The sequence below is a fragment of the Gymnogyps californianus genome, chromosome 9, assembly GCF_018139145.2.
Source record: "Gymnogyps californianus isolate 813 chromosome 9, ASM1813914v2, whole genome shotgun sequence".
Lineage (NCBI taxonomy): Eukaryota > Metazoa > Chordata > Aves > Accipitriformes > Cathartidae > Gymnogyps > Gymnogyps californianus.
The window spans coordinates 16,056,855-16,083,471 of NC_059479.1; the positions used below are offsets into that span (position 1 = coordinate 16,056,855).

The following is a 26,617-nucleotide window of genomic DNA, read 5'->3' on the forward strand; positions in this document are numbered from 1 at the left end:
CCCTGACCTCGCTGCTGTTTCTGCCAGGCCCGAGGCTGAGCTCTGCTAGGCACCGCTGTCCCCTCAGCGACACAGCCCGGCCCTGACTTACATAAAAATTACATATTTCAAAGCCAAATATTAAATATTAGCATGCCAGCAGCAAGGCATCCCCTTCAGAAATGAGTTTCCTTTGACTGACGGGTTACACTTGAAATTAAGCAAAGCAAAGCAGCAACCCAATGCGCCGTTTGCTTTACCCGGGCGCCACGTTGCAGTGGGACCAGGAAAGGACCCGGCGCTGCCCCTGCCCAGCCGGGCTCAGCGTGTTGCCCTCACCGGCTGGAGAAGGAGAGTGGTTAACACATTAGCTTCCAGGCAAACAGGGTCATGTTTGATAGTAGGCGTTACTAACGAATGCAAGGAAGCCAAAAAGACGTGTTTAGTGTCGTTGCTATGTCAAAGCACTGGTGTGCCTCTGTGGTTTTGCTCATGGGAATCAGAAAGCGAAGGGCACATGGTCAGCAACCAGCTTCTCCAGGACGATCCCCAGTCCCACCTGTTGGCAAGCCCGGACACTGCGTCTCCCCGGGCAGAGATGATGAGGTAGCCTGTATCCTCCACCACCTTCCCACCAGCATCAGATCCCAAAGAACAAATTGCATCTATTAACATCTATTTGTTTTCTCCTCTTTAAAAGAATAAATAAATGTGACTTACGTCGCTTGGTGCTGAGGTCATACAGGGCATCTTCTAGGCTGAAGTCACCTGGGTCGTCCCCATGACCTGGAGACAAAGAATCAGCACTGGTTGTACTCGCTCTGCACAAAGTAAACTGCCTTTAAATACGGTGTGGCTAGACTCGTTTGCTCAAATCTCTTTAGTTTTCAGAGGGCTTTCTGTTTTTTTCCAAGCCTGACCCATCATCATTGGCGATGAGGAAGACATCAGCCTTCTCCAAATACTGTGACTGTTAAATTGCAGAGCAGTCATCTCTGGATTTTCCATTTGTCTGCCCTAATGGATGCGGTATAAATACACATGCTATGCTTAAATTTGTCAAGGAGAGCCTACCAATTCATCTCTCGAGCTGCCACTTATCTGTGGCTGTGCTCACGATTATACGTTTGCTAAACACCATGAAAACATTGGGACAGCGCAGAGAAATTCGGTGAAAAACAAAGCAGACCTATGCACCTCTTCCTCGCAAGTGCCTTCCAACATCAAAGGCTTCATATGAAAATGCTGCTGCTGTCTGCCAAGCACAACTTAGCATTTCAGAGACCGCCTGCATCATTCTGCCTTGGTAATGCAAACCAGGACCAAACCCCCATCCCAGGGATACACCTGACAGGCACAGGCAGATTTTTTTGTTAGAGATGCCTCACCACAACTCCAGTCACTTTAGAATATCCTAGGGATAACCGGGCGCTATGCCGTGTTCTCCTGCGACAGGGCCAGCTAATCCTTCCTTTCTCCATCTTTTTTTTGCATCGCGTTAATTACTGTTGACTTACCCTAGTTCTGAATGTATTTGTCTTGATAAATTCATGCTTTTACATCTCAGAGCATGCTGAGTAATTAATATCCTTTGGGTTTGCTAAGTACTGCAGCACTGCAAGAGAACATTAAAATGGCTTTCCTCTTATTCCTACTGCTAAATGGATTTAGCTATTGCCACCTGAGCTCCAGCATGCTTCCTGAATAAATTTAAAGCTTTACTGACAAGGACAATAACAACGGGAAGGCACCAGTCCATCAGAAAGCAGGTATCAGCATTTCATTGAAAAACTTCTATCGAGAGTGGTCACTAAGTACTGCAACACCTTCAGCTCCGGTTTCACTTACTCACACATCACATCTCGTTTCATTTGCCGTCTATTTAAATGTACACTCAGCAAACCTGAGGGTGATTTAAATGCAGTGTCTACGGCTGGAAAGTTGCTATGGGCTTCTCTCCCCTGCAAAGCGCTCAGCGTTAAGCTACTGCTGGGGGGGTGTGTGTGTAAGCAATACGTGTCCCAGCCCACGGCTGCATTTCTCATCGAGATGAAGGATGCCAACGCTTCCCGTCTGAGCCCGGAGGAACGGCCGGCAGCGGGCAATGCCCTGTTGCAGGTGGAGCCGTTACCGCCGTGTGAAATCTGCAGAGCGAGGCATGCGGATGAGCCCCTTGCTCAGCACAGCAGTGCGGCAGGGCTGTGCTTGGCACCCTCAGCCTGCCCGCACGCCCCTCCGCTCCCTTGCCAAAACATTTGCCTCTTCGGCCTTATTGCTGGCGAAATATTGGCACCGTGAGACAGGCGATGCTCTCCCGCTCCAACAGCCCAGATGAAGCTGCAGGATTATCAAGTGGTCTGTCAGTGCAAAGGAGCAAAGTAAGGAACATGCAAGACCATCCATGGCACTGAAAAAACATCTGCCCAGCTCTAGCGCTTGCACGGGGTGCTGCCGAACCACCAGCACATCCCTGCTGAGACCCCACAAGCTCATTACTGCTGTGGCCGACTGTCCCAAGCTTGCTACTCCAGCAATTTCATGCAGGCTCCCTTTCCCAGCATGGCTTTTTCCCCAGTCTTTACTGGATTTTTCAGGAACCGGCGGGGCTCCGTCATTCTTGTCTTTCTATTTTAAACTGTGTTTAAAAAAAGGCGGAAGGGGAAAACTGCGGCGCGTCTCTGGCGGGATGAGAAGTGCTACAAACCCAACCGGGGTACATGCGCCGTCAGCGTGTTTCATTTCAGTTCCCCCTGCCTCCACGGCACGCAGGGTGAGCTGGCAGGAGGGATATGGTGGAGGCACCAAGACTCGCATTGGTATGCTAGGAGCCATCCCTTCGCTCTCCCCCTGCTCCCTCTGCTCTCCGTGATTAAATAAATGTTAAGGGCGCTGATTTGCTGCACGCCAGCCCTGCCATTAGCGCATCCTCCCCGTGCTTCACCTTTGATGTAGGAGCCCAAATACAAAGCGAAGGGGAGTGGGCGGCCGTGGGGGTGCACGCAGCTCGCCTGTTCTTCTGCTGAAGGGCTATGGGGGTCGTGGGGCTGCACGGAGACGCTCCCCGGTGGGGCCACGGGCCCTGCAGGGAATGCAACTGCCATGAAAAATGGGCTCCCCCCTGCCTGGCTTTGGGGGGCTCACCAGACCCGTCGGCTGAGCAGCACATACACCTCCCTGGGTTTGGTGACAGCTCCCCTTGGCACCTCTCCCTGTAGGACAAAGAGGAGGGTGTCACTTCTTACAAAATCACTCTCCAAAGAGCCAGCTGGCACACGAGTGGGTCCAGGGGGACCAAAGGTGCTCAGGGCCCTCGATCCTCACGGGGCTGATGTAAAACAGCAACCGCTCATGTGTCCTGGGCTGCAGCTGCATCCCGGGGGAATCCCCCCCGCCGGGGAGAGGCGTGCACGCAGCCCGCCTGAAGGTTAGGAAAACTGTCGACGCACTGAATCACCCGGTAAAACCTTCCCTGGGAGCTGCAGCGCTTGGCACAGCCCGTTTCCCAGGGCTTTCCCACCGCTGCCCATGGCAAACTGAGATCCTTTTCCAGGGCAATTTAAATCCAGGAATCCCCTAGGCGTTGGCAAGGATTAATAATAGATTGCCAGTTAATTGAAGCTGACAACATCTTTATTTCATGCAAAGGGTGTTATAGAGACGTATTGCACTGTTTATGGATCAATAACCGAGCGCCGCTGTCAAAGGCACGCAAACTTGCCTGCTCGCTCCGACAGATAAGAGCTGAACGTTCTCCTCCTTATTCTTTTATTCAGTCATTAAGCGCTAACAAACCCGGCACTTCACAGCCAGACGCTTAAAACTCAACCAGCATTTGGTACACGTTTACCTTGCAAACACAGTTTTTTGGGAGGCAGCGCTGCCGCTCCCTGTGCTGCCTCGTGCAAATCTCTTTGCTCCTGGGGCCCTGGTCCCGCTCCACGATCACTGGACGAGTGGGTCTCCCAGGCTCCCAAAGCCCATCCTCTGATGTGAACCCAGGCACAGCACAGAGTATCTTTATATTAAGAGTTTATACTCTCTGGGAGAAGCTGAGGCACGTTCCTACATACTAGAGCTCACAAGCAGCCCGCTGCTGAGTTGCAGAGGTGTTTGTCTGTAATGCTTGCTCAGCGGTCGGGATCCTGCATGCCCTGACGGTTCACCTCCCCTGTAGGACATCATACCCACGCTGCCTGCAACCTGTTACAGGACTAAAAATCCACTGACATGCAAAATCACCCTCCACTGGTTCCTCAGTGTTGGGGAGCAGTATGGGATCTTCGCCGGGGTTGATGACTAGGCTAGTTTGGGATTTTTTTTCCCCACCCTTGCACTGGGTCCTTGGAAGAACTCTGGTCTCTGGCTGCTGGGAGAAAAGGCACATCCCCAAGGGGAGCTGGGAGGTGATTCAAGCCCTGCGTGCCGCTGGCCAAGGGCACTGGAGCATCTGCAGGACTGCAGGTCTATGGTGAGGGGGAAAATGGGCAAACGAGATGTGTTTTCCATATTTTTCTTAATATGACAATGAAAAGAAACTGAGCCAGGACACCTTGCGGTACCTAACACGAATCCCCCAACGCCAGAGCGGGGAGGTGGGGGGACCCCAAGGCCGCAGCTGTGCCGGGTGGAGGCTGTAAAGCAGAGGTGAGAGTTACGGCCGAGCCGGCACCGCAGCCTCCCCCGCCTCTCGCCGAGTCCCCTCGCCTTGCCGGGGGTATTTTTAATCAGAGCTAGCTGCTCTTTGAAGGTAGAAGGGTTTTGTGCCTTAATGTATTCTCTCCTCATTATTTTCTGTAGCAGGCAGCTCAAACGCACAATTGTACTCGTCAGCTTTTTAGTTTTTACAATTATATATATATTCTAATTAAGCCCCACTGTTTGACAAAGCTTGAATTACAGTATCATAATTCACACCCAGTATATTGCTAGGCCGTCTGCAGCACTCGGAGCGAGGTGTATTCCATTTTTAGCGCCAGCCCACGGATCTCTTTTTGCAATATATATGTGTTTAGCTTTCCTGGGAATTGAGAACCCGCGACAGTATGAGATTGACAGCCTGGGAGATTATGGGAGAATGCAAAGCAGGTACAAGGGCAGCGGAAAGTAATTCAAACTGCCTGACTTTTATGCATCTACCTTAGGAGTGACGCGGTGGACAGCGGGTGGGAGAGCAGGAGGAAAGTGTGCTGAGGTAACCGAAAGCACCAGGGTCTCCCCAGTGATCAACCTCGTCTTTTTGGCTCTGAGTTATGATGTCGGCACACGCAGGCGGTTCTCTGTGCAGGGCACCCACGGCTGTGCTGGCACCTCTGGGCAGGGTGCTGGGGATGGAGGGTTTTCAGGTGCAGGGCCGTGCCATGCTGCAGGTGCTGGACTGCATCCTCGCAGCGGCGTTTCCCAATGTCTCAGCAAAGATACAGCCCCAAAGGTCTGCAGGGAGCAAATGGCTGATCCTCCGCGGGTGCAGGTCTGCTCTGCAGCAGCTGGGGTGCCTCCAGCAGCACCAGGGGTCCACAGGGACCCCTCCTGGAGCAGGCAACAGTACTACACCACCGGCCAGAGCAGTGATCCTGGTCAGCACAAACCAGAGCTTCAGACTCACTGATGCTCTCCACCACCACTGCCTGGGTGCCGGGCCCAGCCGCCTGCCAAACACGTGGGAAATTTACTTGCAAGTGCTAAGTTGCTTGCAAATCTCGAGTTCTTGCTGACTACTAAGACCAAAGCACAGTTCTATGCATGCAGGGAGAGCAATGCTCCTAGGAGCTGGGGCATTAGCGACGGTCTCTGGGAGCAGCGTTGGCAGGCCAGGCGGGTAAGGACAGCTTCATTGCAGCTGCACTTCTCTCCAGAGATGTGCCCAGGCTGTCTCCTTAACACAGACCTCCTCCTGAAGTTAGTTCTGCCTTGAAAAGCAGACTCTGAACGTCCTCCAGCTCCTCGGCCGCTGCCAGGGAAGACAGACTGCCCAGGGACATGCCCCTGCACATACATCCCTTTCGGCAGCCCGCTGGGGCGAGGGGAGGCAGGGCTCTGCCGGTAAGCGAAGTGGGGGAGAAACTCAACCCCCTGCACCCGCCGCGGCAGCAGGACCGACGGCTGACGCTGGGGGTACATCGCCCTGGTCCGGGGCAGGGTCAGCGGAGAGCGGTGGGACACAGCTCCCCGGCTGGGATGGCCCCTGCTCCTCACGGGGGACGAGGTAATGCTGCCATCCCTGTTCTCCATTCCCAGCGAAACATTTTGATTTCCAGAAGTACTAATCAAAATCACTCTTGATTATGGCAAAAACAACCTCTGCTGAATTTTTTTTTTTATGCAATTAACAAGGGTATATGGTAATTCCAAGCAATCTTGCTCTTGAGATTAAAGGAAAGCCTGCCAGGAAGCACATGAATAAAGCTTTAAGATGAGAATTTGCATAATGAAGACTTTCTCTTTGTGGAGGGACTAATGGTGGTTATGTTTGAAACCTATTAACGGAAATGCCTAAAAGCCTCCGCTACAGTCAGCGCGTTGTTGCCGAGCCACCGTGACCCACGCAGGCTCCATCGCCCTCGCTGCCCTCCACGCTGCCGGGTCCCCGCCGGGAACCTCAGCTCCACAACACTCCCAGTTCTGCCCTCTCCTTGGGGGTGAACTGGGCCGGGGCAGGCACGCCGCGTGGGGCAGGACGGGCAGCGCGGCCCCCGTGCAAGCACTGCTGTCTGCAGCTCAGGGCAACACACCTAGTGTGGGTTTTTAAGTCACAGGAAAATTCTGCGTTTCCATGTGCTGGGGCAGCTGGATGAGAAGCAGATGTCTGTTGCAATTTGATTTCAAGGCTTACTAGGAATAATTTAAACTATTTGGTGGCAGCACCCAATATGCTCGGCACCCAGCAAGAGTGATGGAGGTGGCGGGGAAAACGTGACCAGCAAAACCAGCCTGCATCTGGTGGGCTCCACGCTCCTTCTCAGCAGACATCGTTAGCACCACGATGTGGGGCCGGGCCAGAAAGACCACCGTCCCGGTGGGCAGGAGAAGTCAAGCCCTCGCTGGGAGCTCCCCGGCCAGGCACTGAATCCTTGAGGGACGCCAGTGTCCATCCGCCCTGTGCCATGCTGAGGGCTGCCCGAAGGTCCCAACGCATCTTCTCCCCACCTTGAGTAGAAGGACAGACCTCCAGGTTGCTCCCACTCAAAGAAGCAGTGCAGTCCCACGCACCCTGCCGTGTCCCACAGCCCCGGGGAGCAGCCTGCAGCTCAGCCTCCACTGCCGCGGCCGCACCGGGAGCTGCCAGCAGGTCACTCTGCAGAGACCAGACAAAAAACACATCGGGGAGGAGTTTCTCATCTGCTGTCATCTTACACAGCCTTTCTCACTCCTCCACAGCAAGATTTAAAACCCCGGAGGGAATCGCCCTCGTCTCCTCTTTCCCAACAGCCGCATCTGGTAACCGGCTTGCAGAGAGCCTGCGGTATTTACCGGGTGCGCCTGCATGGAGGCTGCAAGGAAACCTCGAAAGCTGAGGGCTAAGGACAGTTGCTGGCCTCTTCCTCCCGAATTCCAGCATGTGAGAAGAGCCCCTGCTCCAGATCTGTCTGCAGGAGGATGAGCTTTGCCACCAGGCTGCTCTTCCCCCAGTGCTGTCCTTCTTGGAGCAATGGCAGCTCCCACCACCAAACCCACCAGCCTCCACCACCACCCAGCCTCCACCACCAAGCTCACCAGCCTCCACCATCAAATCCACCAGCCTCCACCGCCAAACCCACCAGCCTCCATTGCCAAACCCACCAGCCTCCACGACCACCCCGCCGGCTCCCGAAGGGGCAGAACGCACCCTCAAATCCAGAGGCATTTCTTCATGCTAAACTCTCGTTCCAACTTTCTCCTTCTTCCCAACGTTTCTCTTTCACCTGCTCTCAGTCTCACTGACTCAAACCGGTGGTGATTACTGTATTTACACTTTTTATTTAAAAAATTAGATGAGAAAGGCTATTAGTGGAGTGGCTTGGTTGCTACTAGTTGATTTTGCTTTTCAAACCAGCGCAGGGCTGCCAGCTTGGAGGTTGCAGGAGCGTGGCAAAGGGGTCTTTCTCCACACGCTTGGGGACTGAGACGTGAAGGAGCAAATTTGCTGTCAGAGGGAAACAAAAGTGTTTCCACGCATTTCACTGCTCTGCCAGCGTCGGTCTCGGTGCATCGCCGTGTTAAAGCTGTGAGCGGGAGGGGGCTGCAAGCGCCAGCTGGCCCCGAGACGCTGCGGCTCTGCTAGAGATGGCCTAATCCTGGGGGCGAGGTACCGAGCGCCCACGGGCAGCCACACAACAGCTATTTTGGGGGGGGGTGCCCAGCCCAGGGCTGTGTGCAAGGTCAGGGGGCAGGGAGCGAGGGGCCCACGCCAGGGGTCGTGTCGCATCGGCCGCTGCCACGCAATGTGACAGAAGCCAGTGTAACAGCAGCGAGGCCATGGAGGAGCGCCGGTGCCCGGGGGACTGTCCTGTCCCTGCAGGCTGGCAGGGCACCAGCCGCAGCCCTGGTGCTTGCGGCACAGCAAAGGGCCCTTGTGTCTCCTTTAATGCGATGCCCATCCCACTTTTTGGGGACAACCCCAAGGAGGAGTATGGCTGCACAGTGCCATGAACTCTATCTCCCTCAGCGGCAAGCTCAGTGCAGGGACCGCCCAGGGTTTGATCTGCTGAATGAAAGTGTCTGGTCCCCGGGAGGCTGCAAAGCCTCAGGTGGGACTGGAGCCCTCAGCTCCACGGGAGACCAGCAGCTCCCTGACCGGCTTGTGAACCCCAGGCTCCCCAAAAGCACTGGCCAGAGCGGTACCCCCCACCATGGACAGACGAACACCTCCGGGTGCCGCCAGCAACCCTCGACAGCTCGGAGTGAAAAGCAAAGCCCTGTCAAGGGCAGCGCTACCGGAGCTAGGAAAGGCTTTGCATCGGGGTTTCCCACAGGATGCCTTGGACTGGCGGCCGCTGCCCAGGTCCGCCCCATCTCTGGCTCCACAGCATCGTCCTCTCTCTGACCCCACGTGAAACAAACGTTTCACCAGGTCCTCTTCCACCGCAGTGTGGTTGGAAAGTGGGTAGCCCTGTTCAGGCAATACGAGATGCCAATAGAAATGGCTTTCTTCAGTATCAGCAGTCAAAGCTTTCAAGGTTTCCAAGGCTCTCTGACATCTCTGTGTGTAGAGCGGGTGATGTTTTCTAAGCAACTTTAATAAGATAACCGTTCTTTGAGGTTTGTGTCAAAGAGGTCTCTGCCGCAGCATTGCCAAAACTTGCTTTCAATTAGTCCCAGATAAATTGCATTGGGAGCAAAAGGCTGGAAGGTTTTGAGCACAAGGATTTAAGGTTCCTCCCTTTCTGGGGAGCGCCTGAGCCCAGCTGTACCTGTGATGAGGATGGGATGATGCCCAGCTTTCTGTGCCTGGGTTGGGTACACGGACGTTGTGGCCAAGGGCTAATGAGGGCAGGGGGAGCTCAGCCTGACCTAGCCCTCCCAGGAGCCCTGCCGCTGAGCCTAGAAAGCAAATCTCTGACCCTCTCTGGGATTCTGGGAAAATGCCCCAGGTAACCCTCAGTAATTCAAAGGTGCATCTGATGGGAAAGGGAGTTGTTTCTTCTTTTCACTCTTTTGCTGTTTGTTTGGTTTGGGTTTTTTTTAAGGAAAAACAATTTATTATACCTAAAGGGGGAAAGGATGCGGACGGCATCATCTTTTTATTCCCAGACCTCAACCACTTTGCAAGTGGCAGAGGGGAAATTAGCACTGACCCCACTGCACAGGTCAGGGAATGGTTAAAGGCAACTTTCTCAGGTCACAGAAGAACAAACTGTGTCATCCAGGACTCAGGTTTGTCCCCCTCCAGACACAGTGTGCAGGGGTCTGCTGGAGAACTGGATTACTGCTCCCGCAGCAAGGGAAGGGGAGACGTGGGGGGTGCCATGAGCTCGCCCCTGAGCAGGCGCCAGCCTGGTTTCCCCGCAGCGGAGGGCAGACGGCCCCGGCCCCGTGTGGCGATGCCAAAAGCCAGCCCTGCCAGGGAAAGGCAGGCCAGGAGCAGGAGGCAGGATCTGAGCTGAAACCACTTTGGGGGCAGCCTTGGCACCACCCGTGTCCAGGTGCGCTGCCCCTGGCCTTCACCCAGCCCAGCCTCACCAGGCGTAGGGTGGGAAACATGGACCCCAGCTCGCTTGGTTTGTGATCCCTAGTGAAGGTCAGAAAACGCAGCAAGTTTCGCTTCCTCCTGTGACTGTGGGTGGAGGGCTGAAAATTGGGCTGCTTTCATGTTCTCCTGCATGCTGTCTGCCCAGAAACATTACGAGGTTTGTTCACATTAGCCACTTGATTTCTGCTTACACGTTAAGTAATGACTACGAATTTGCCTAGGGCCAAAGATGCCTGTTTATCAACCAGACAACAAATTGTGGCATGAAAGCATTTTGTTCATAATCCAGCATGGAACAACTGATGACAAAGCCAGCGATGCAGGAGCCCAAAGAAAACTGAAGCGAGAGATTAAATGCTTATCACCTGATTCCCGATGGAAAGAGATTGCTCTCATCAGATAAAGATCAAGAGTAGATGCTGTAGTTAAAAGTAGGTAAATAGGGAATTACACTGTAAAAATGCTGGTTCATCACTTGGGATGTGCTGCTCCTGTCGTACTGTGTTATTTAAAATCGGAAGCAGAACGGTAGTGGAAATGAAGACTTAGGCGATGCTGACAGATGGAGCGAGGCCCTGGGAGAGCGTGGCAGGTTACAGCCCTCTCCTCTGGCTGACGGCATTTGTCTGCCCCCTGTCACGGCAGCCTGCAATGCAGGGCTGCTGCCTGGCTGCTGCTGCGGCGCAGCACCTGCAACCGCCTGCTTGCCTTTCCACGGCACCTCACCGTGCAAATACTGGGTATTCAGATCGGGGTGCAGGTTTGTTTAGGATCCAGCCTCTGCTGCTCGCTGTCTGCACCCTCCTCGCATCAGGCACGCTGGGACGCGCAGCGTTCGCCCGGCCGCGCTCCCGCTCCCCACTGCTTTGGGCGAGGCGGCTCCATCGCAGGCGCAGGCAGTGCTGCCAAGGGACCGCACCGTCCTGCCACAGGAAGGGGCTTCCAGCATGGAGACACAACAGGGTGGGGGGCTGCACCCCCCCCAAGTAGGAAGCAGCAGCAGAGATCTGCTGGAGGTAATTCTGAGCAGGTGGTGCAGGAACTGGCAGGGATTTTTTAACCACCGGCCGTGGCCAGCTGGGCCAGGCCACCCCCACCCAGCCCAGCAGCTGCAAGACCACCCCTCTTGGCTAGCCCACGGCAAGGGAAGCTGCTGGCCAAGGCTGTGGTGGGAAGCCGTGCCACATCCCTCGGTCTTTTTCATCGGCTCATTTTCAATAAGGTGGGTTTGGCTCCTTGCTTTCATAGAGGAGTTTGGAGAAGCCCCCTGGGAAGCGGAGTTCGGGGTGTGCGTCCGCTCCCTGCTGCTTCCCGTGCCCAGCAGAGGCTGTGTCTGCAACTGGGGAGGTAAAGCCAGCTTCGCCCAGAGCCTGCTGCCTGCATCCGGCTGGTGAGCACCCGCTGTGTTCCCATCACCTCCCAAATGTGCTACTAGGAGGCAAAAGCAGAGTCCTCTGTTATGCAGGTGGGAAAGGTCTGCTGAAATACTTCTACCAGGGGAAAAAAGTGTTTCTCTGAAGTCAATGACAACTTATCAGGACAAATTCTGAAAGTTTTTGTTACAGAATTTCATGGGGTTTTTTTTAAATTATTTCATTACTATAATTTAAAAATGTCATTTTTTAAGTCGTGAAAGACAGCTGTTTAATCCTGAGATAAAACACTTTTCTAGATGAAGGAGGTGCACAGCTACCTGGTTTTGCCTCCTGTCACCAGGGGAACAGTTGCCTTATAACGACAGCGCCATTTGCTATTGATGTGGCATGAAATAATTTAAACTTAAAAACAGGAGCTCACTGAGTTCAAACAGAAATCCACCAACAGGTCTCTCGCTTTCTCTGACCCCACTTGTGGAGGAAACAGCACCAACATTTACAAAACCAACTGTTTGTAAACTGTTACTTTAATTCAAGTGTTATGGCTCTGAGATTTCCTCTGCAAAAGTATCTAAATCATTCACTCAGTTAAGACCATCATTACAAAAGAGAAAGAAGGAATATACCTTTTTTTCAAACATAAGTTTAACTGCACTTAAAAATGCTCTAATTTCTGCATGAGGCCAAAGACATGTATTGGGATCTGTGTGCATTTTTAAAAACACACGTGGGCTCAAAGCTTAGTGCTGTCCTACGGATTTTTGGAAATAACAAATTCCGGTTTCCTGGCAAATAATTACACACAAACTGCATGGCATCCGCTCAGTGTCTCTTGACAGTGCGTGAGACAGTCTGTCACCAGCAGCAGGAGCTGATGCCCGGTGAGCGGGGCCTGCCCCAGCTGAAGCACCCGGGTTAGAAACCAGCCTGTTTCTGGGTCAGAAAGCAGGGGTTTGCCTGGGGTGACGGGGACGCTCAGGGCAGGCTTGCACCAGCTGGAAGCATCGCCCTGGATGGTTCAGCTTTGGGGGGCTGCAACCTCTTCAGCCCGGCGTTGCGTTGGCATCAGGTTGCATGGGGATTTCTCTGGCCAAAAGAACTTCCAGGGTGGGAAAGTATGGTGGGCAAGGGGGAAGTTTCGCCAATTCTTGGTCTTTCTACCTCTTCATGGCATGAGAGCGTACCCCGGGGTACGCTCAGGCTCTGTGGTGGAAATTATGCAAATCTCTGCGAGCAATGCTATGTACCGGATGGCAGGATGGGACCTGGGGAGGTTTTTGCTCCAAATGAGGTAGATGGGGTATGGCATTAGCTTCACTCAGATCGTATTGTCTGGAAAGACGACCCAAGTCCTGCAGTAGCCGGGACACCTGAATGGAGATGGCTGGTCATCACGGAGACACGTGCTCCACCAAGCTGCTTGCTTTCATCCCATATAGGTCATCTAGAGATCTGATATAGAGATAGAGACTCTTCCCTAAGCTCCTACCCCTAAAAGCACACGTTTGTCAGCAGACCAGCTTTATGGTCACAGATTAATGTGCTGTTCAAAATCTTATCACATACCTAATGTCCCTTCTGCAGCACAAGCCACGTCCTTTGTCACCCACAGCTGGGGCTGGAAACCTCTTCTGCTTGTTTAGCTTTTGCCTCCTACCCTTCTGGAGCCCGCGCTGCAGTTACCCCTAAACACCCAGCCAGGAGCACGTCCTTCCGAAGCGGGATTTCAGTAAGATTCTTCCAACCTTGACAAGTTCTTTCTATGCAGATTTCTTTGTGCATGGGCAAAGAGAGCATTTCAAAGGGCAAGCAAAATGCTGAGCAATTCTCTTTTCCCAGCACCTTGTTTGCTGGGGACAACCCCGTGCCAGCCTGCAGAGCCTTCCAACGGCAGAGCGATGCTGTTCGCAGTGTCCCTCCTCCCTGTCTGAGCCGCCACCTCCAAAATCTTGCCAATGCCTCTGGTTTTGCTTTCTTTGGCTTTTCTACACATATATGCCATGCCAGCACTGAATCCCTACAGCAGACCTGGCTCACTCCTTCCCTGAAGATGCTGCTCATGTGGCTGGGTATCTCAGGGAAGAGGAGCTTGCGCTCAGCATCAGCTTTCTGCTTGGGGCCCCGGTACTCCTACCAGAATAATTTTCTGTGTTTCCTAGACAAGGTTGGAAAGCAATGAACAAGGATTTTGGAGTGGCTACAAGACAGTTTCATAAATACGTATTAGCATTAACTTTATCCACATTGCACCAGTAGGCTGAGCTTTCAGAAGATCAAAACCAAACCTGACCCTGTGCGGCTCCACTGAAATCCCTGCAAGTGTACAGCAAGCGTCTGCCTCTCGCTTAGCGACAGCTAACGGGCTTGTACTGGGGCGCTCTGGTTTTTTTCTCAAAAGCATCGTGCACTCAGCAAACGCATTCTTGTGCTCGCATCCCAAATCACAGCTAGTGACTCCAGCATCTGGATCCCCAACTTTGAAGTTTCCTTTTCAAAAAAAGTCCTTTCATGTTCTGCGTTTTGATATGCCATGTTCATCTTCTCCGTTTTCCTCTATTCAAGTTCTTCCACCAATTGTGAATTATATCAATCAGATTACAAAGGAATTATTGCAAAGGTTTTCTCTTTGCCATCAGTGTTATGTAGTTTATTAAACATATGTTTTGTTATTAGAGTGGCTTCAGAAGCACTGTCTAATAAACCCCCAGTTTTTCCTTTAGTTAATTGTAAAGTCAATGCCTTAAACCTCTAGGAGATATTTTTCTAAGGAGAAACAAATTTGTTTTTAAACCGAGCAGTCCTAAAACTTTATTCTAGTCAACACTGGAGATCAATAGACTCTTCTGTTTTATGTGCTTTAAGGGCTGAAATGGTTGCAACAGATGTAAGGAAAAAATTACATTTTTTTAGAGGGGGAAAAAACGCCCAAGAGTTAAACGGCTGTTTCCAAGCATAGATATCACTAGGCTGGTAGAAGGAAAAGGTTCCAAAATACAAGCAGAAGTATGGAAATTAATTATTTCCAAAGCTATGTACATAAATATCTGGGCATGGCACATTTAATTAATGCATATTTGTTCAAAGATCAGAGATAATTTGTAAGAAAACCAATTTAGCTTCTCCTGCTTTGTCATACGCACTAAAGACGCTATCAAAGTAAAAATTATTCTTTAAATGTATTACTTTGACTTGCAGCTGATACCTAGTAATTATAAATTTAATAACATAATGATGCATTATAACTAAGATTTTTAGCGCAGGTAAATGCCTTACACAACGCTGCTATCGCCTTCAGTTTCGACAGCAATGCCAAACCAAGGCTTTCGCTTCTACTCCAAATAATTCCTCCTGCAACTCTCCCCGCACAACCGTGGTGAGCGACCCTGGCAAGCGATGGGCACAGAGCCGGCAGGTCACCTGGCACCGGCACCCCCTTTTCTGCCAGCTGCATCCACCGCTGCCCACCACAAAGCGGAGCCCGGACACCTGGAAAAACATCTGGAAAAGAGCTGGCTCCTTTCTGCTTTCTCTGCGCTCTCGGTTGGGCACCGTTGTGCAGCGACTGTGCAGAGGAGCCGCCTGCAGTGACTGCAGCCATCTGTGCAACAGTTATAAATAGCTAATTATACTGTCTAATATTACTTTCACATTTAAGTAATTATTGTAATTGCTGGTGGGATATTGTAGTCACACTCGAGAGGAGAGGTGATCCGTGAGACGCTGTCTATTAAGACACAGGATGACAACATGAGGAGTCGCCTGTCACTGCTGATACTGCAACTTTGGAGGACATGCCCAACTATTCTTATTGCCGGTTTGTAATCATGAAGTTTTTCTTCAAGCTTTTCTTACACAACGTAAAGCATAAAATCTGGATGTGCCCCTTCTGCCTGGCCTGTAAGAGGTAACCCTGCGCTCCCTCCAAGAGCACTGACCTCGGATGTCAAATTCACCATCTTTCCCTGAAAACACATCAGTGCATTTCTGTACTGGCTTACCACAAGAGTGAGGACAGGAGAGGGGAAAAAAAACAACTGAAAAGTTCCTTGTTTGACTGTTTTCCTTATCATTTTGCACAAACATGTGCTAACCCTGGATGACTCAAACATAACTACTTTCTGGAAAAGCCACAAATCTGTGCATTTAAAACATCGTGCAACGCGCTAGCATAGGGAACGCTCGCCTCTGGCTGCTGCTCGGCTGCAGCAAAAAGGCTTTGCAGGGCGTTTGGTTTCCCCCACCGCCTCAAAATACTTTAATGCTTCTGTCCCCCACTGCACTGTGGCAATATGCTGGAGTTTAGCAGCACTGGAAAACGGCTTGGTGCCCTGCAAGCGACTCCTATTTCAGCATTGCACCCATGGCCAGATAGGTGGTGAGGGCGGAGGGAGCACGGCAGCGTGGACGGATGCAGCATGGCTGTGTCCGACAGCCCACCGGGCGCTGAAGCGCACAGTCACATATGAAGGGAAACACAGTGGAATTTGACCAAAGAGAAACCCAAAACCTACCACATTTTTTCAATTAAAAAGGGGGGTTTGTTTCTGCTTTACTGGACAGCCACAGCCAAGATGAACATTATTCTTGCGTCAATGGTGGATCTGGACCTCAGCTGCAGGAATCACGCTAAGTACCAATTTTGTTGTCTAGTTTGCTATACTTGGTTCTTGGTAATTTGTAAACCTCCGAGCTTGCAAGAGACTGGGCTGTCTGCGACCCACCATCGGCAGCGCTGGAAAGACTGTTTCAGAACAAGAAGCCAGAAAAAGCCAGCAAATAGAGGTAATGAAGAAATTCGATTTCTATTGCTGCTGTACTGAGGAGCTGGGGCAGAAAGCCCTGCCTCGGAAACCCACTTCCTTACCACCACCCGATATATCTTCCTGCGGGCACGGGATGATGGCGGGGAGGCCACCCTGGTACCCAAAAGGCCAGTTCAGTGCTCAGGTGGGGAAGGGCTCTCCGAGTCTCTGTCAGGGTGCTGCAAAGCTGCTCCAAAATGTTTGGGAGAGAGACAGGCACCCACTCGTGGGTCGGGAGAGCCACTACTGAAATACCAGGGGAAGAACCAGAGGCCACATGGAAACGCTGAAGCCGCACACCAATACCTCGTCCCTGTGCACCCGGTGTCAGCAGGGCTCTGCACAGAACAGGTTGCAAGTGCAGAGCTCACTTACCTTTATATAGTTATTTCCATGGAGAGGCAATTTAAAGCGGCTCAGACAGGAGCTGAACTTAATGTTGTTCAATTACCTGTGAAGCCTCGCGCTGGCAGGAATGATTTATGAACGTTTCAGTGAAATTCATTTTGATACAAACACAGCCAAGGATATTTAAGAGCTGGACCCTGCAGCCCAGCGCTCCAAAATGAAACAGAACAGCATTTTTCTTTGCCCACGTTGCAAACAATACAGAATGCAAATAGCTTTACTGCTGACTAATCAGATTTTTTTTTTTTATTTTAATCTAAAATCAGGACTTTATGCACAGTCTCTTAGCTCAGCCTGTCAAACTGATATCCACCAATTAAAAATGTAGCCGCTAAACTGGTGAGCATAAGCAACTCTGTACCATGCTGTTACCCTTCCAGGTGCACCAGCAGGTAAGTACCTAACGCAAACGGAGACTAATTCCAGGCCGACTCATGGTAAACCTAATCTCTTCCAACAGCAAAAGCTGCTCGAGGCCCAGTTCACTCTTCGTTTCGATGCTAATATCCTCTAACCAATCTGTGTTTGATGGGCGCATCCTAGCTAAAAGCAGATTTTTTTAGAAAAACTTTCCCAAGGCCTTTTACATAATTGCTGTCTATTTTGTCTGTGTAACCTTTAACAGGACTTTTTTTTCTATTCAAACAAACAAACATACAGCTTTTTTAACAGTACTTTTTTTTTTTAAAGGAAACAAACAAAGAGTTGTGGTAAGTGTTGCATTGATTTTAATTCCCCCCCCCCAAAAAAGCATGAGGTTTTTTTTCCCTGTCTTCCTAGTTACTGTCTAGCTGGCACTGATTTCTGGGTTAGACTATTCTGATGTGCAGAAATCGCAGTGGGACTAAAAAAAGAGTGAGAATACAACCAGCAGCCCAAGAAATTTGGGTCACAGAGAATCCGCTAGTCCAACAGCTCAGTAAGCAGAGAGACAAAACCAAACTCCTTTGATGACGACTCTGTGACTCCCTCTGTTTTGGATTATCCGAGACACAGGCTGCTATAGAGCTTTATACCTGCAGCATCGCACATTTTGTTTAAACACTGTTGTGACACCTTCTCACAAAGAGGCATACGCTGCATTCTGAGATGCTTTAATCACCAGTATTGTCATCTAATGACGGGTTTAGAGCCATCATATCTGTCAGACACCTGTGCAGGAGCATCCCCAGCCGCCGAGTCGGGGAAGAAGGGACAGGCGCCATCGGGGGACGGTAAGAGCCCAGGCGCGGGGGGTCCGGGGGGAAGAGGGGGTGACTAGGGAATGGCTTTGGCCGGGCCCGGCCCTGGTGCACAGGGCTGGCGTTCCGCCATCCGCTGCAGCGTCGGGGTGCTCTGTACAGGGTGCGGCCCTGGGGGGGGCGTGCAGCCCCCGCCAAGGGCGATCGCCTGGGTGGTGCATCCTCCTGGGGGCCCCTGCTAGGGGCCCTCCTCGGGGCTGCATCTCCCCGGCCCCGTGAGCCCCCCCCCCCGGGGAAGGCTGCATGCTACCGGGGGATGCATCCAACCCGAGGTGGATGGGTGGGTTTGCGTGTGTGCGCGCAACCTCTGCGGGGTTTCCCCTCGGGGGTGCCTCCTGCGGGGTGATCCCAGGCGGATGGGGAGGGGGTTTCCGCCGTGCCTGGGCCGGGCCCGGCGCCCGCGATCATGCGCAAACCGCGCCGCGCCCCCCCCCCGCCGCGTCCCGCGGGACCCCCCCACTCCCCCCCGCCGGCCGCCCCCTCCCGCTGCCGCCCCGCGGTGCCGGCGGCCGGGCCGCCCTACCTGCGCCCAGCAGCGCGGCGAAGGCGAAGAGGAGCCCCAGGAGGCGGCGGCCGGCCATGTCGCGGCGGGGCTGCGCGTCTGCCGCGGGCACGGCCGCCTGCCTCCGCCGGGGCGGGACGGGGCGGGACGGGGCGGGCGCACGGCGCCACCGCCCCCCCGCCCCCGCCGTCGGCGGGCTGCGCTCTCGCCCGGCCCCGGCTCCCCGGCGGGGTGGGGGCCCGTCCGGGATGCTGCGGAGCTCCGGCGGAGTCCCCGCTCGGCGGGAGCTGCGGCCCCCCCGGGGGGATCGCTGAGCCCCGGCACCGGAGGCTGCCGCGCTAGGCGGCTCCGTGCCCTGCCCGCCTCTTCCCCTCGCGGCGAAAACGCGTTCCTGCCGGCCCGGCCCCGGCGCGCATCCTCCCGCCGGGCGTGTGCGGTGGCTGCCGCTGGGCTCAGCCCCATCGCCGCTCACCGAAGTGGGGAGAATGCGCGCTGCAAGCAGCGATGAGGAGATGCGCGGGAAACCTCTGCGGGGGGTTTGCGTTGCTGCTGCCTGGTAGCGGCAGGCGGGGCGGGGAGGGCCCGGCGGGCAGGACCCCCGGGGGGTGGGAGCCGCGTGTGCCGGGGCGGACCCCGGGGGCTGTGGGAGCCGCGCGTGCCGGCCGGGGGGGCAGCAGCGGTGCCGGGATGGGGCGATGGTGCAGGCGTGGGTGCTCTGCCCCGCTCCCGGGAAGGGCTCCGCAGAAGCGCGGGGGAGGGAGCTGCTGCAATTTCACCCTTTAATGCCAAGATTTCGATGTGGAGGTTATGGAGCCATAGAAATGTTGGCTGGAAGCGACCTCTGGAGGTCTCTAGCCCAAACGCCCCGTCGGAGTGGGACCCACGGACAGCAGGTCACATCAGCCATGGCTTTGTGTGGTGGGGAGTTGAAAACCTCCAGGGATGGAGGCTCCCCCACCTCCCTGGGTGACCTGCGGCAGTGCTGCCCACTGCCTAGTGAAGGACGTTCTCCTGGGTCCCACTGACCCTGACCACTTCTTTGGCCATCACCCCCTGTTGCGTTGCCTGCCACTGCCAAGAAGAGTTTGGCTCCGTCATCTTAGTAACTGCCCTTAAGTAGCTGTACACTGCGATTAGATCTGCCCTCAGCCACCTCCTTGCCGAAGCAAGCCGCCCCTTGTAGTTTATGTGCACCAGGTGCTGGACCCTCTTCTCTACATCTCTTTTAAATGGAGGGAGGGAATAGTTAATACAGTAAATATCTTTGTTGATATTTATAGGTTGTTTCACTACAGAAAAGGGGTGAGGATGCAGCCTATATTTAGGAGGAATTCCTAAAGCCTTAGTGGGGACTGAAGGCCTGAAGAAGCGTCTGGGTTGTCCTAGTCCCACCCCACCTTACAGCAGTTGGAGATACTGCTGTCCCTGGCTGCTCCAGCCAAATGTCAGGACTGCCTCAGGTCCAGACAGTGCTTTTGGTCCTTGGTAGGAACATCACTTGACAAGACAGTGAGCAAACAGACCGTGAAGGAGTTACAGTCCTCTTTAGAAGTGCCCGGGTAGAAGGATGTGGTGGGATAGCAGGGGCGGGGATGCTCTATTGCTCGTTTTCATCTATGGCCACGCAGAAGATTGCAGGCTCCACAGCTCCCAGTGCCTTGCCTTCCACAAACCTTCCGGGGGGGGAAAGTCTCTAAAACCCACAGCAGAGCGGGTTTCAGTAAGTTAGCATCCTTCAGCGCGCTCGTATCATGGCATCGGAGTTGCAGACGCTTCTGTACTGTGCAATTCTCTCTGCTGCTGCAGCAACTAACGGGAGTAACAGGGGTCCCAGACTACAGAGAAGCTAAACTGGACAAGATGCAGTTCAGGTGCTATACAAGGCCGTCCGTGCATTCATAGTATTCCCTCTCCTCCTAATTTTACAAAGAGAAATTCAGGATTACAGTCCCGTTCGAGTCAAACTAAAGGAAACCAGCAGGACAACATTTGTACCTTCCCAGTCTGGTTCCCCAATAACCTCTCAGTCAGCTATTTGCATTTCAATGGCTTTCCAAGCCTCTGGTAATTGTTGGGGGAGGAGGCGGGTAAAAAGGCTATTATATTAGAGTTAGATCAGCTTTAGCAAGCCTGAAGGCATGAGAGAGCATCGCAGCAGCTGATGCAACCCGTGACAGTATATTGTTTGCCGTTCTGTGTGAGCCTGGGGTGCGCACCAACGCTTGTGAGTTGATTCATAATTACAAAGAAATGTATGAATGTAGCATTTACTTGGCACGAAGGCAGCAGCAGTGCTGTGCTCCGAAGCTGGAGGGAAACGGGGCAGCACGAACCGGGAATTCATGTTGGAACCACTCGTCTGGCTAAACCCCCTGACATCCGAGGGTGCCGTCCCTGGCCGGCCATGCCCAGCCAGAGCCGGGGCTGTGTGCGGCGGGCACAAGTTGTGTCTTTAAGGGAGGCTGAGCCCAAGGCAGCTGGAGAGCCTGGGGACTGGCCAGCAAGTGACTCAGCATCGCCTGACCTGTGCCCAGGAGTCCAGGCTATTCTTGGTTCGGGGTGTGTTTAAGGCAGGCAGCCGAGGCTTAAACGCTTCCAGTCGCTCCGCAGAGGATGCGCCTGTGCCGAGGCTGGAGCCTGGCACACGTTATGTTGTCCAGGAGTGCAGTGCCGTCTTCCAGTTGGATCGCTTTCCTCCGAGCTCGAGGGGGCTACGACCTTCTCATTTTCTTCTCTTGAGCTAGATTAAAGCTGTAATCTTTAAATAGCAGAATAAACAGCGATCGGAGAAACTTTCAGGGGGAAAATATACTTGCTTCCCATTATGTTTTAACAGGTATCATGCTTAACTCTTCTTGCTGCCTTTGAAAATCTGCTCCCTGGGCTTAGCATGCTTTTGTCTTTCTAGGCAAAAATATGTTTAAAGGGAAGGGGAAACGCTGATCGGGAAAGGTAATGCTGGGTCAGACAAAAATCTGATTTAGAATCTTTTTCTTCCTAAATCTATTCAAATAATTTAGGAGGCTCAGAACATGTAATCCGTTAGATCTCAGAGCCCCTCGCAGGCACTGATCAATTACTCTTGATAAGTAATGGACACATAAAAAGCATCAATTTAGCTGCTACTGAAGTGCTGCAGTTTTAAAAGCAGAATGAGCTGTCATGTAGCAATGCATAGCCTTGCCACACAGTTATCTGTGATGGAAAATGAAAATACTATACACAATTTAAAATGAGCAATTTCAGAGGCTGAATTACATTTTCACCTGTGTCCATCTCCTGCCTGAGGCATTGTTGTTTTATGGCCCTGTTTCCAAAAACAACAAGTCTTTTTTAAGTAAGAAATTTGCTGATTTTGGGGGTCTTTTAAATTCCCTTATGAAGCTGGAACGCATCTGGTCAAATTTTCTAAACGCCTTGTTTTCTAAAGTCTTGATTAAAGTTATGATCCAAGTGGTTCCTTTAAAAAAAAAAAAAAAAAAAAAAGGCAAGCAGTAGTATGAGATGGCAACCCTAGAAACAGCCCTTAGCCTGCACCACCCCAGCAGCCCTGCAGTTAAACGACTCGGGGATATTCCCAGTCTCTTCCGTCACAGCTGCATCACCGTGAAGAAGGAAGGAGCAGGTTTCCCTGGGCAATGGGCTGGCAGGTCGCCGTACTGCCGGCTCTAGTCCTGTGCCAGAGCTGAGATCCAACAGACTTTCCTCCTTCAATGCCAGCAGCTGAGCTGAGGGAAGCGGCTGGGGGTCTTCAGGGCTCGGTTCCCCCCCAGCCCGCGGCATGCTGTGGCTGGCTGCAGTGGCTTGCCTGGTGGAAGTCACGGCTGAGTAGAGCTCCCCGTAAACAGACGTACCCTGCTTCTCACCGCCTGCCAAGTGCCGAGTACTACTCGCTGTAACCATCTTCCCAGAGAGCCTCCAGTTTGGTTCCTTGCAGAACTGATGCACTGGGGGATATTTGTACAAGCTAATTTTAAGTATGTCATTTCTCTGCCTAAATTAGATGTCTAGACTCCTGCTATAATCAAAGGTGAGAGGCAGGTTCCTAATTACAGTGCTCTGAATCACACCCTAAAAGATCCCTTGTCTATATGGGGAGCATGGGTGCTTTACGTACGTGCTTAAAATGGGTCTGAATATTCCCTGTTGTGTGCTGGGTCTGCCACTGCTACTGCAAACAAATACAGAACCTCCTCGCCTTGCGTAAATCAAATGCTTTAGCTGCACTCTTAAAGGAGAAATGTTAGTAGTACTCAGATGGAAATTAACTGGAGAGTGCATTTATTTTTGGCCAGTCCCCTGGGAGCACCTGCCAAGCATTACCTCTCATTTCAAGCCTGCCTGTTCCTGCTGAGAAAGTCTGATGGAGCTTCGAGTCTGGGTCAAGGTGAGTGCCTGGCTCTTCATCAGCTGTCTGTGCCATTTAAAAGGGAAAGAGGAAAGAAAGCTAAGCAGCAGATTGGGTGTGAGGAATGGTGTGCTCGTGCTAGAGCGCGCTGGAATGAGAAGAAACAGGGCTGCTTGGGTATGGTTTATGTACTGATTAAATGCACCTGCTGGTCCCCAAGCATCAGTGTACAGTTTTAGAATAAAAATGTTGAATTGTAAATTAAATAGAGAAAATTAATTCTGGCCTCGTCTACTCCGGGACGATGGCCAATTCCTTAAAACAAGGCTTACGTGCACCTGTTTGAAACCAGAGTAACTGACACAAGCCACGGTGCCTACGTAAAAGGTTTCCGAAAGTCATTAAAGCCGTCGTGTGGACACGCTCAAGTGTCAGCGATGGGGACTTCGGCATTGGGTGGACCAGGCTCTCCCCTTCCGTGGCAGCATGACCGGAGTATGCACAGGGATGTGCCTTGCAGGGTGCCTGGAGGTCCCCAGTGCTGAACGGGAGCCGGCATGGCCAGGCTGCATCCTCTCCTGCTTCCCAGCATCGTGTCGCCAGGAGCATGCTGGTCCAGTGCTGGGTGCTGCGCTGCTCTTCTGACGGCGGGACTTTATTTTCTCAGAATAACTGTGATCCCAAATGGAAGGACACTGAGGCATTGGGGTCAATTCACATCTTTCGCAAACGCATTAGAAACTATGTTTGTTCTCTAGATTCCTGAAAAGCAGAAAAACCTGGTGGTTTCATTTTTTTTTAATTTTCCACCAGGGACAGAAATCACTGGCTGAGAATCTGAGGCCTGAACCCAAAGAAAACATGTCTCAAGAAGCAGCGTAACTGCTCTGGCCAAGGTTTTTATTTTTTTCTCAGCCTACTCCAGAAGTCTGCAGAATCCAAAAGGGGCTACAGAGTGTAAGGTGACGTTCAGTGGATCAATGAACAGCTGTAAAAGAGCTTTCCTGCCTTTCCCAGCAGTTAATAACTTCGTTGCACAGAACTTAGTTTTTCAGAAAGACCTCATGTGTTTTTTGGCTGAGTGAGGACTGGTAAGGAATGTTCATAGTTACGAACGGGGAGATTTTTTTTTTTTTTTTAAGGGGAAAAAACCTCAAACCCTCAAACAAACAAACTTGCTTTCACCAAAATCTTTGTTCCTGTTGCTGAGAGTGTGCAGTATTACCTGCAGTAATAAAATGGTGCATAAAGCAGCCTTATTCAGACTGAGAAGTGTGGAAATTTGAGTGCAGAACAGGTAGTGTCAGGCAATCAAGGTGCCTGCTTGGTTTTTTTCCCCTTGCACTGGACAGGCATGATCTATGTGGTTGGCTTAGTATCATGGTGAGGTGGGCACTGGCAAAGAGCAGGTACAACTCAGGGCTGGCACTGCTTGGGAGAAAAGCGGTTTTGTTGCCAAATCCTGGATGCTGGCCCTTGGAGAAGAGAGATGACTCTGTCTTCTTGGCTCCTGAACCTAAAGGAGACTTTTAGCACAGCTAAATTGTTCATGTCCCTTGGGAAGGGTTTTGAGGCCAAAACCACTAAAAAACCCAGACCCTTTCATCTAAATACAGTCCTAGGAAATTACCGTGGTCTCAATCTAATATACACTCTGTCTTGTACAATGTTATCCCTCTTTTGTAAATAACAGTTTGCTTGTTTACTCACCATTCTACCTGTAATGGAAAAGTTCCATCAAGTGTAACAGAAGTTATGTACAAAAAAGGAAACTAATGCTTATAAAATCCAAAAAGTTTGGGATTGTTCTTAAGTTATTGTGTGTGGGTTGGGTTTGGTTTTTTTTTTAACCATGCCATAAAATTTTGTAATTGGGCAGTGATTTTATATTAAATTTTGTTACATGTTCAAAACCCGATTGAAAAGTGCTCATGTGTCTGGTACTTTCTCTGTGACTCTTCTGTAAATGTGAGAGAGAGTTAAAAACCCCAAGTGTTGGAGATGGACAAGTTCTTCTCAGACCAGTGCATAGTTGTTCCCTCGTTGGGACTGTTCAGTCTCTACCACATTAGCTGGATAGATATGAATTTGAAGTTTTCAACTTAGTATCATGGGGGTCATTTTCTTTTTATCAAACCCTGGGGACATACACGAAGCGCTATTATGTCTGACTTAAAAATAGGACAAACCTATAAAATTCAGGCCCTTTTTCCATGGTTTTTGTTGCGCCCCGGCCCCGGCGCTTGGGCGGGTCTCCACCCTACGGAGTATGTGACCTGACCCCTACTGGTAGACCTCATGATAACACGAGTCGGTGTGGAAGGGCCCACTCAAGGTGCTGTGAAATGAGGTTATTATTTGCCGACAAACCCGGTTGTTTCTACTGCTGATGCCACAGAGCGGATCTCCAGGTGTAGCAAAACTCCAGGGCTAGCAAAAAGCGGAGCTGGTGGGTGTTTAACTGCTGACTTGATGAACAGAAAAAGATCTGACACTATTTTGACATATGCCTGAAGTGATTCCGTTTTATGCTCATACGGCTTTGAATTTTTTTCCTGCCTTAATTTTAACTCTTTTCCTTTCCCTCTTACTGTTGCTGTGATCATAATGCTTTCCTTCCCCTCTTCCCTCCCCCCTCACCTCCTATATTCTTTAACATCTCCCTGATTTGGGGGAATTTAACAGCCGCCTTTCGTCCAGTCCCGGTCTGCGTTCGAGCGGGATGCATGTGGCAATAACAAGCCCGCTGAGATGCAAAGAGCAAACGCTATCCAGCAGAGCAGGCTGACATGTCGGGCAGACCTCCGGCTGCCGGCAGGTGATTGCAAAGTATAAACCCTGCCCGTAGCGAAGAACAGAATAGACTCTCCACTAGCACAGGCATTGGCAGAAAGCATGTGTGGGCATCGATGTATTCAGGTCTAACGCAATTCGACCGAAGTTTTGTCCTCTGCTTGTCAGTCCAGGTGCTCTGGGCAGGCACAGAGAGGAACAATCTTTGTGCTAAGGATCTTACCATCAAAATAGACTCTTATTGCTAGACCGTAATGTAACAAACAACTTCCATGCCCAGACAGAATTCCCACTGATGTCAAAGGTTTTATTTCCACTGAGAAATTAGTAAGTGCTGCAGATTTTGGAATATTATCAACATTAAAACAACAGTCTGGACTGTGTTTTCCCTGCTGTTGTCATGTGAAACACTTAGGGGTGACTATAAGTGTAAGTCTCTGTTACTCTTTCATTTTGTTCATTTGATGGCAGAATTGCTGTCTGCTCAGTTAATTAATTTCTCCTGCTGTGCTCCGGTCTTTCATACAACACCAGGGAAAAAAAAAAGTCTTTGAGAGTGAGACAATGTAGCGTGAACCCACAAAAGTTGTTAGAGGGACCCAGGGGAGGTGAGGGGTTCTGAACGTTGATTTTATTGTTTAAAAATGGTTTTCCTGTAGAACACAAGTGCGTGTGCCACTGCAGAGTCAGGGGTCAGAGCAGCTGAACGGGAAGGAGTTTGGTTGACCCGCTTGGAAACCCATTATGAAATTCTGTGATAATTCACTGTAAGCAAGTTCATAAGTGATGGGGAATATGTTTCTTCCCCATTCAAAGCTGCCAGACCTTTTTACCGCTGGGGTGAGGTTTGTGCTATCTCCTGCAGCTCCGCTCTGGGAGCTCAGCCTGCTCTTTGGACTCCGTTGCCATTCCTGCCACGGTGAGGCCGTGAGCTGTTCCTCGGCAAATAGCACTGATGATAATTAAGTTTTCATTTCCCCATCTTGAGCCAACTGCAGAAGTG

The 26,617-nt window shown here is 51.6% G+C and overlaps 1 protein-coding gene across 1 annotated transcript in view; it reads right to left on the reverse strand.

Annotated features, from left to right (window-relative positions):
* Positions 1–18,552, reverse strand: part of CD99L2 (CD99 molecule like 2) — a 34,555-nt gene extending 16,003 nt beyond the window's left edge. The window contains exons 1-2 of the mRNA XM_050902025.1: positions 18,495–18,552; positions 700–798 (exon numbers count right to left, since the gene is read on the reverse strand). Of these exons, the coding sequence (XP_050757982.1) occupies positions 700–798; positions 18,495–18,552 (157 nt within the window). The remainder of the gene's footprint in view (positions 1–699; positions 799–18,494) is intronic.
* Between the last annotated feature and the right edge of the window lie 8,065 nt (positions 18,553–26,617).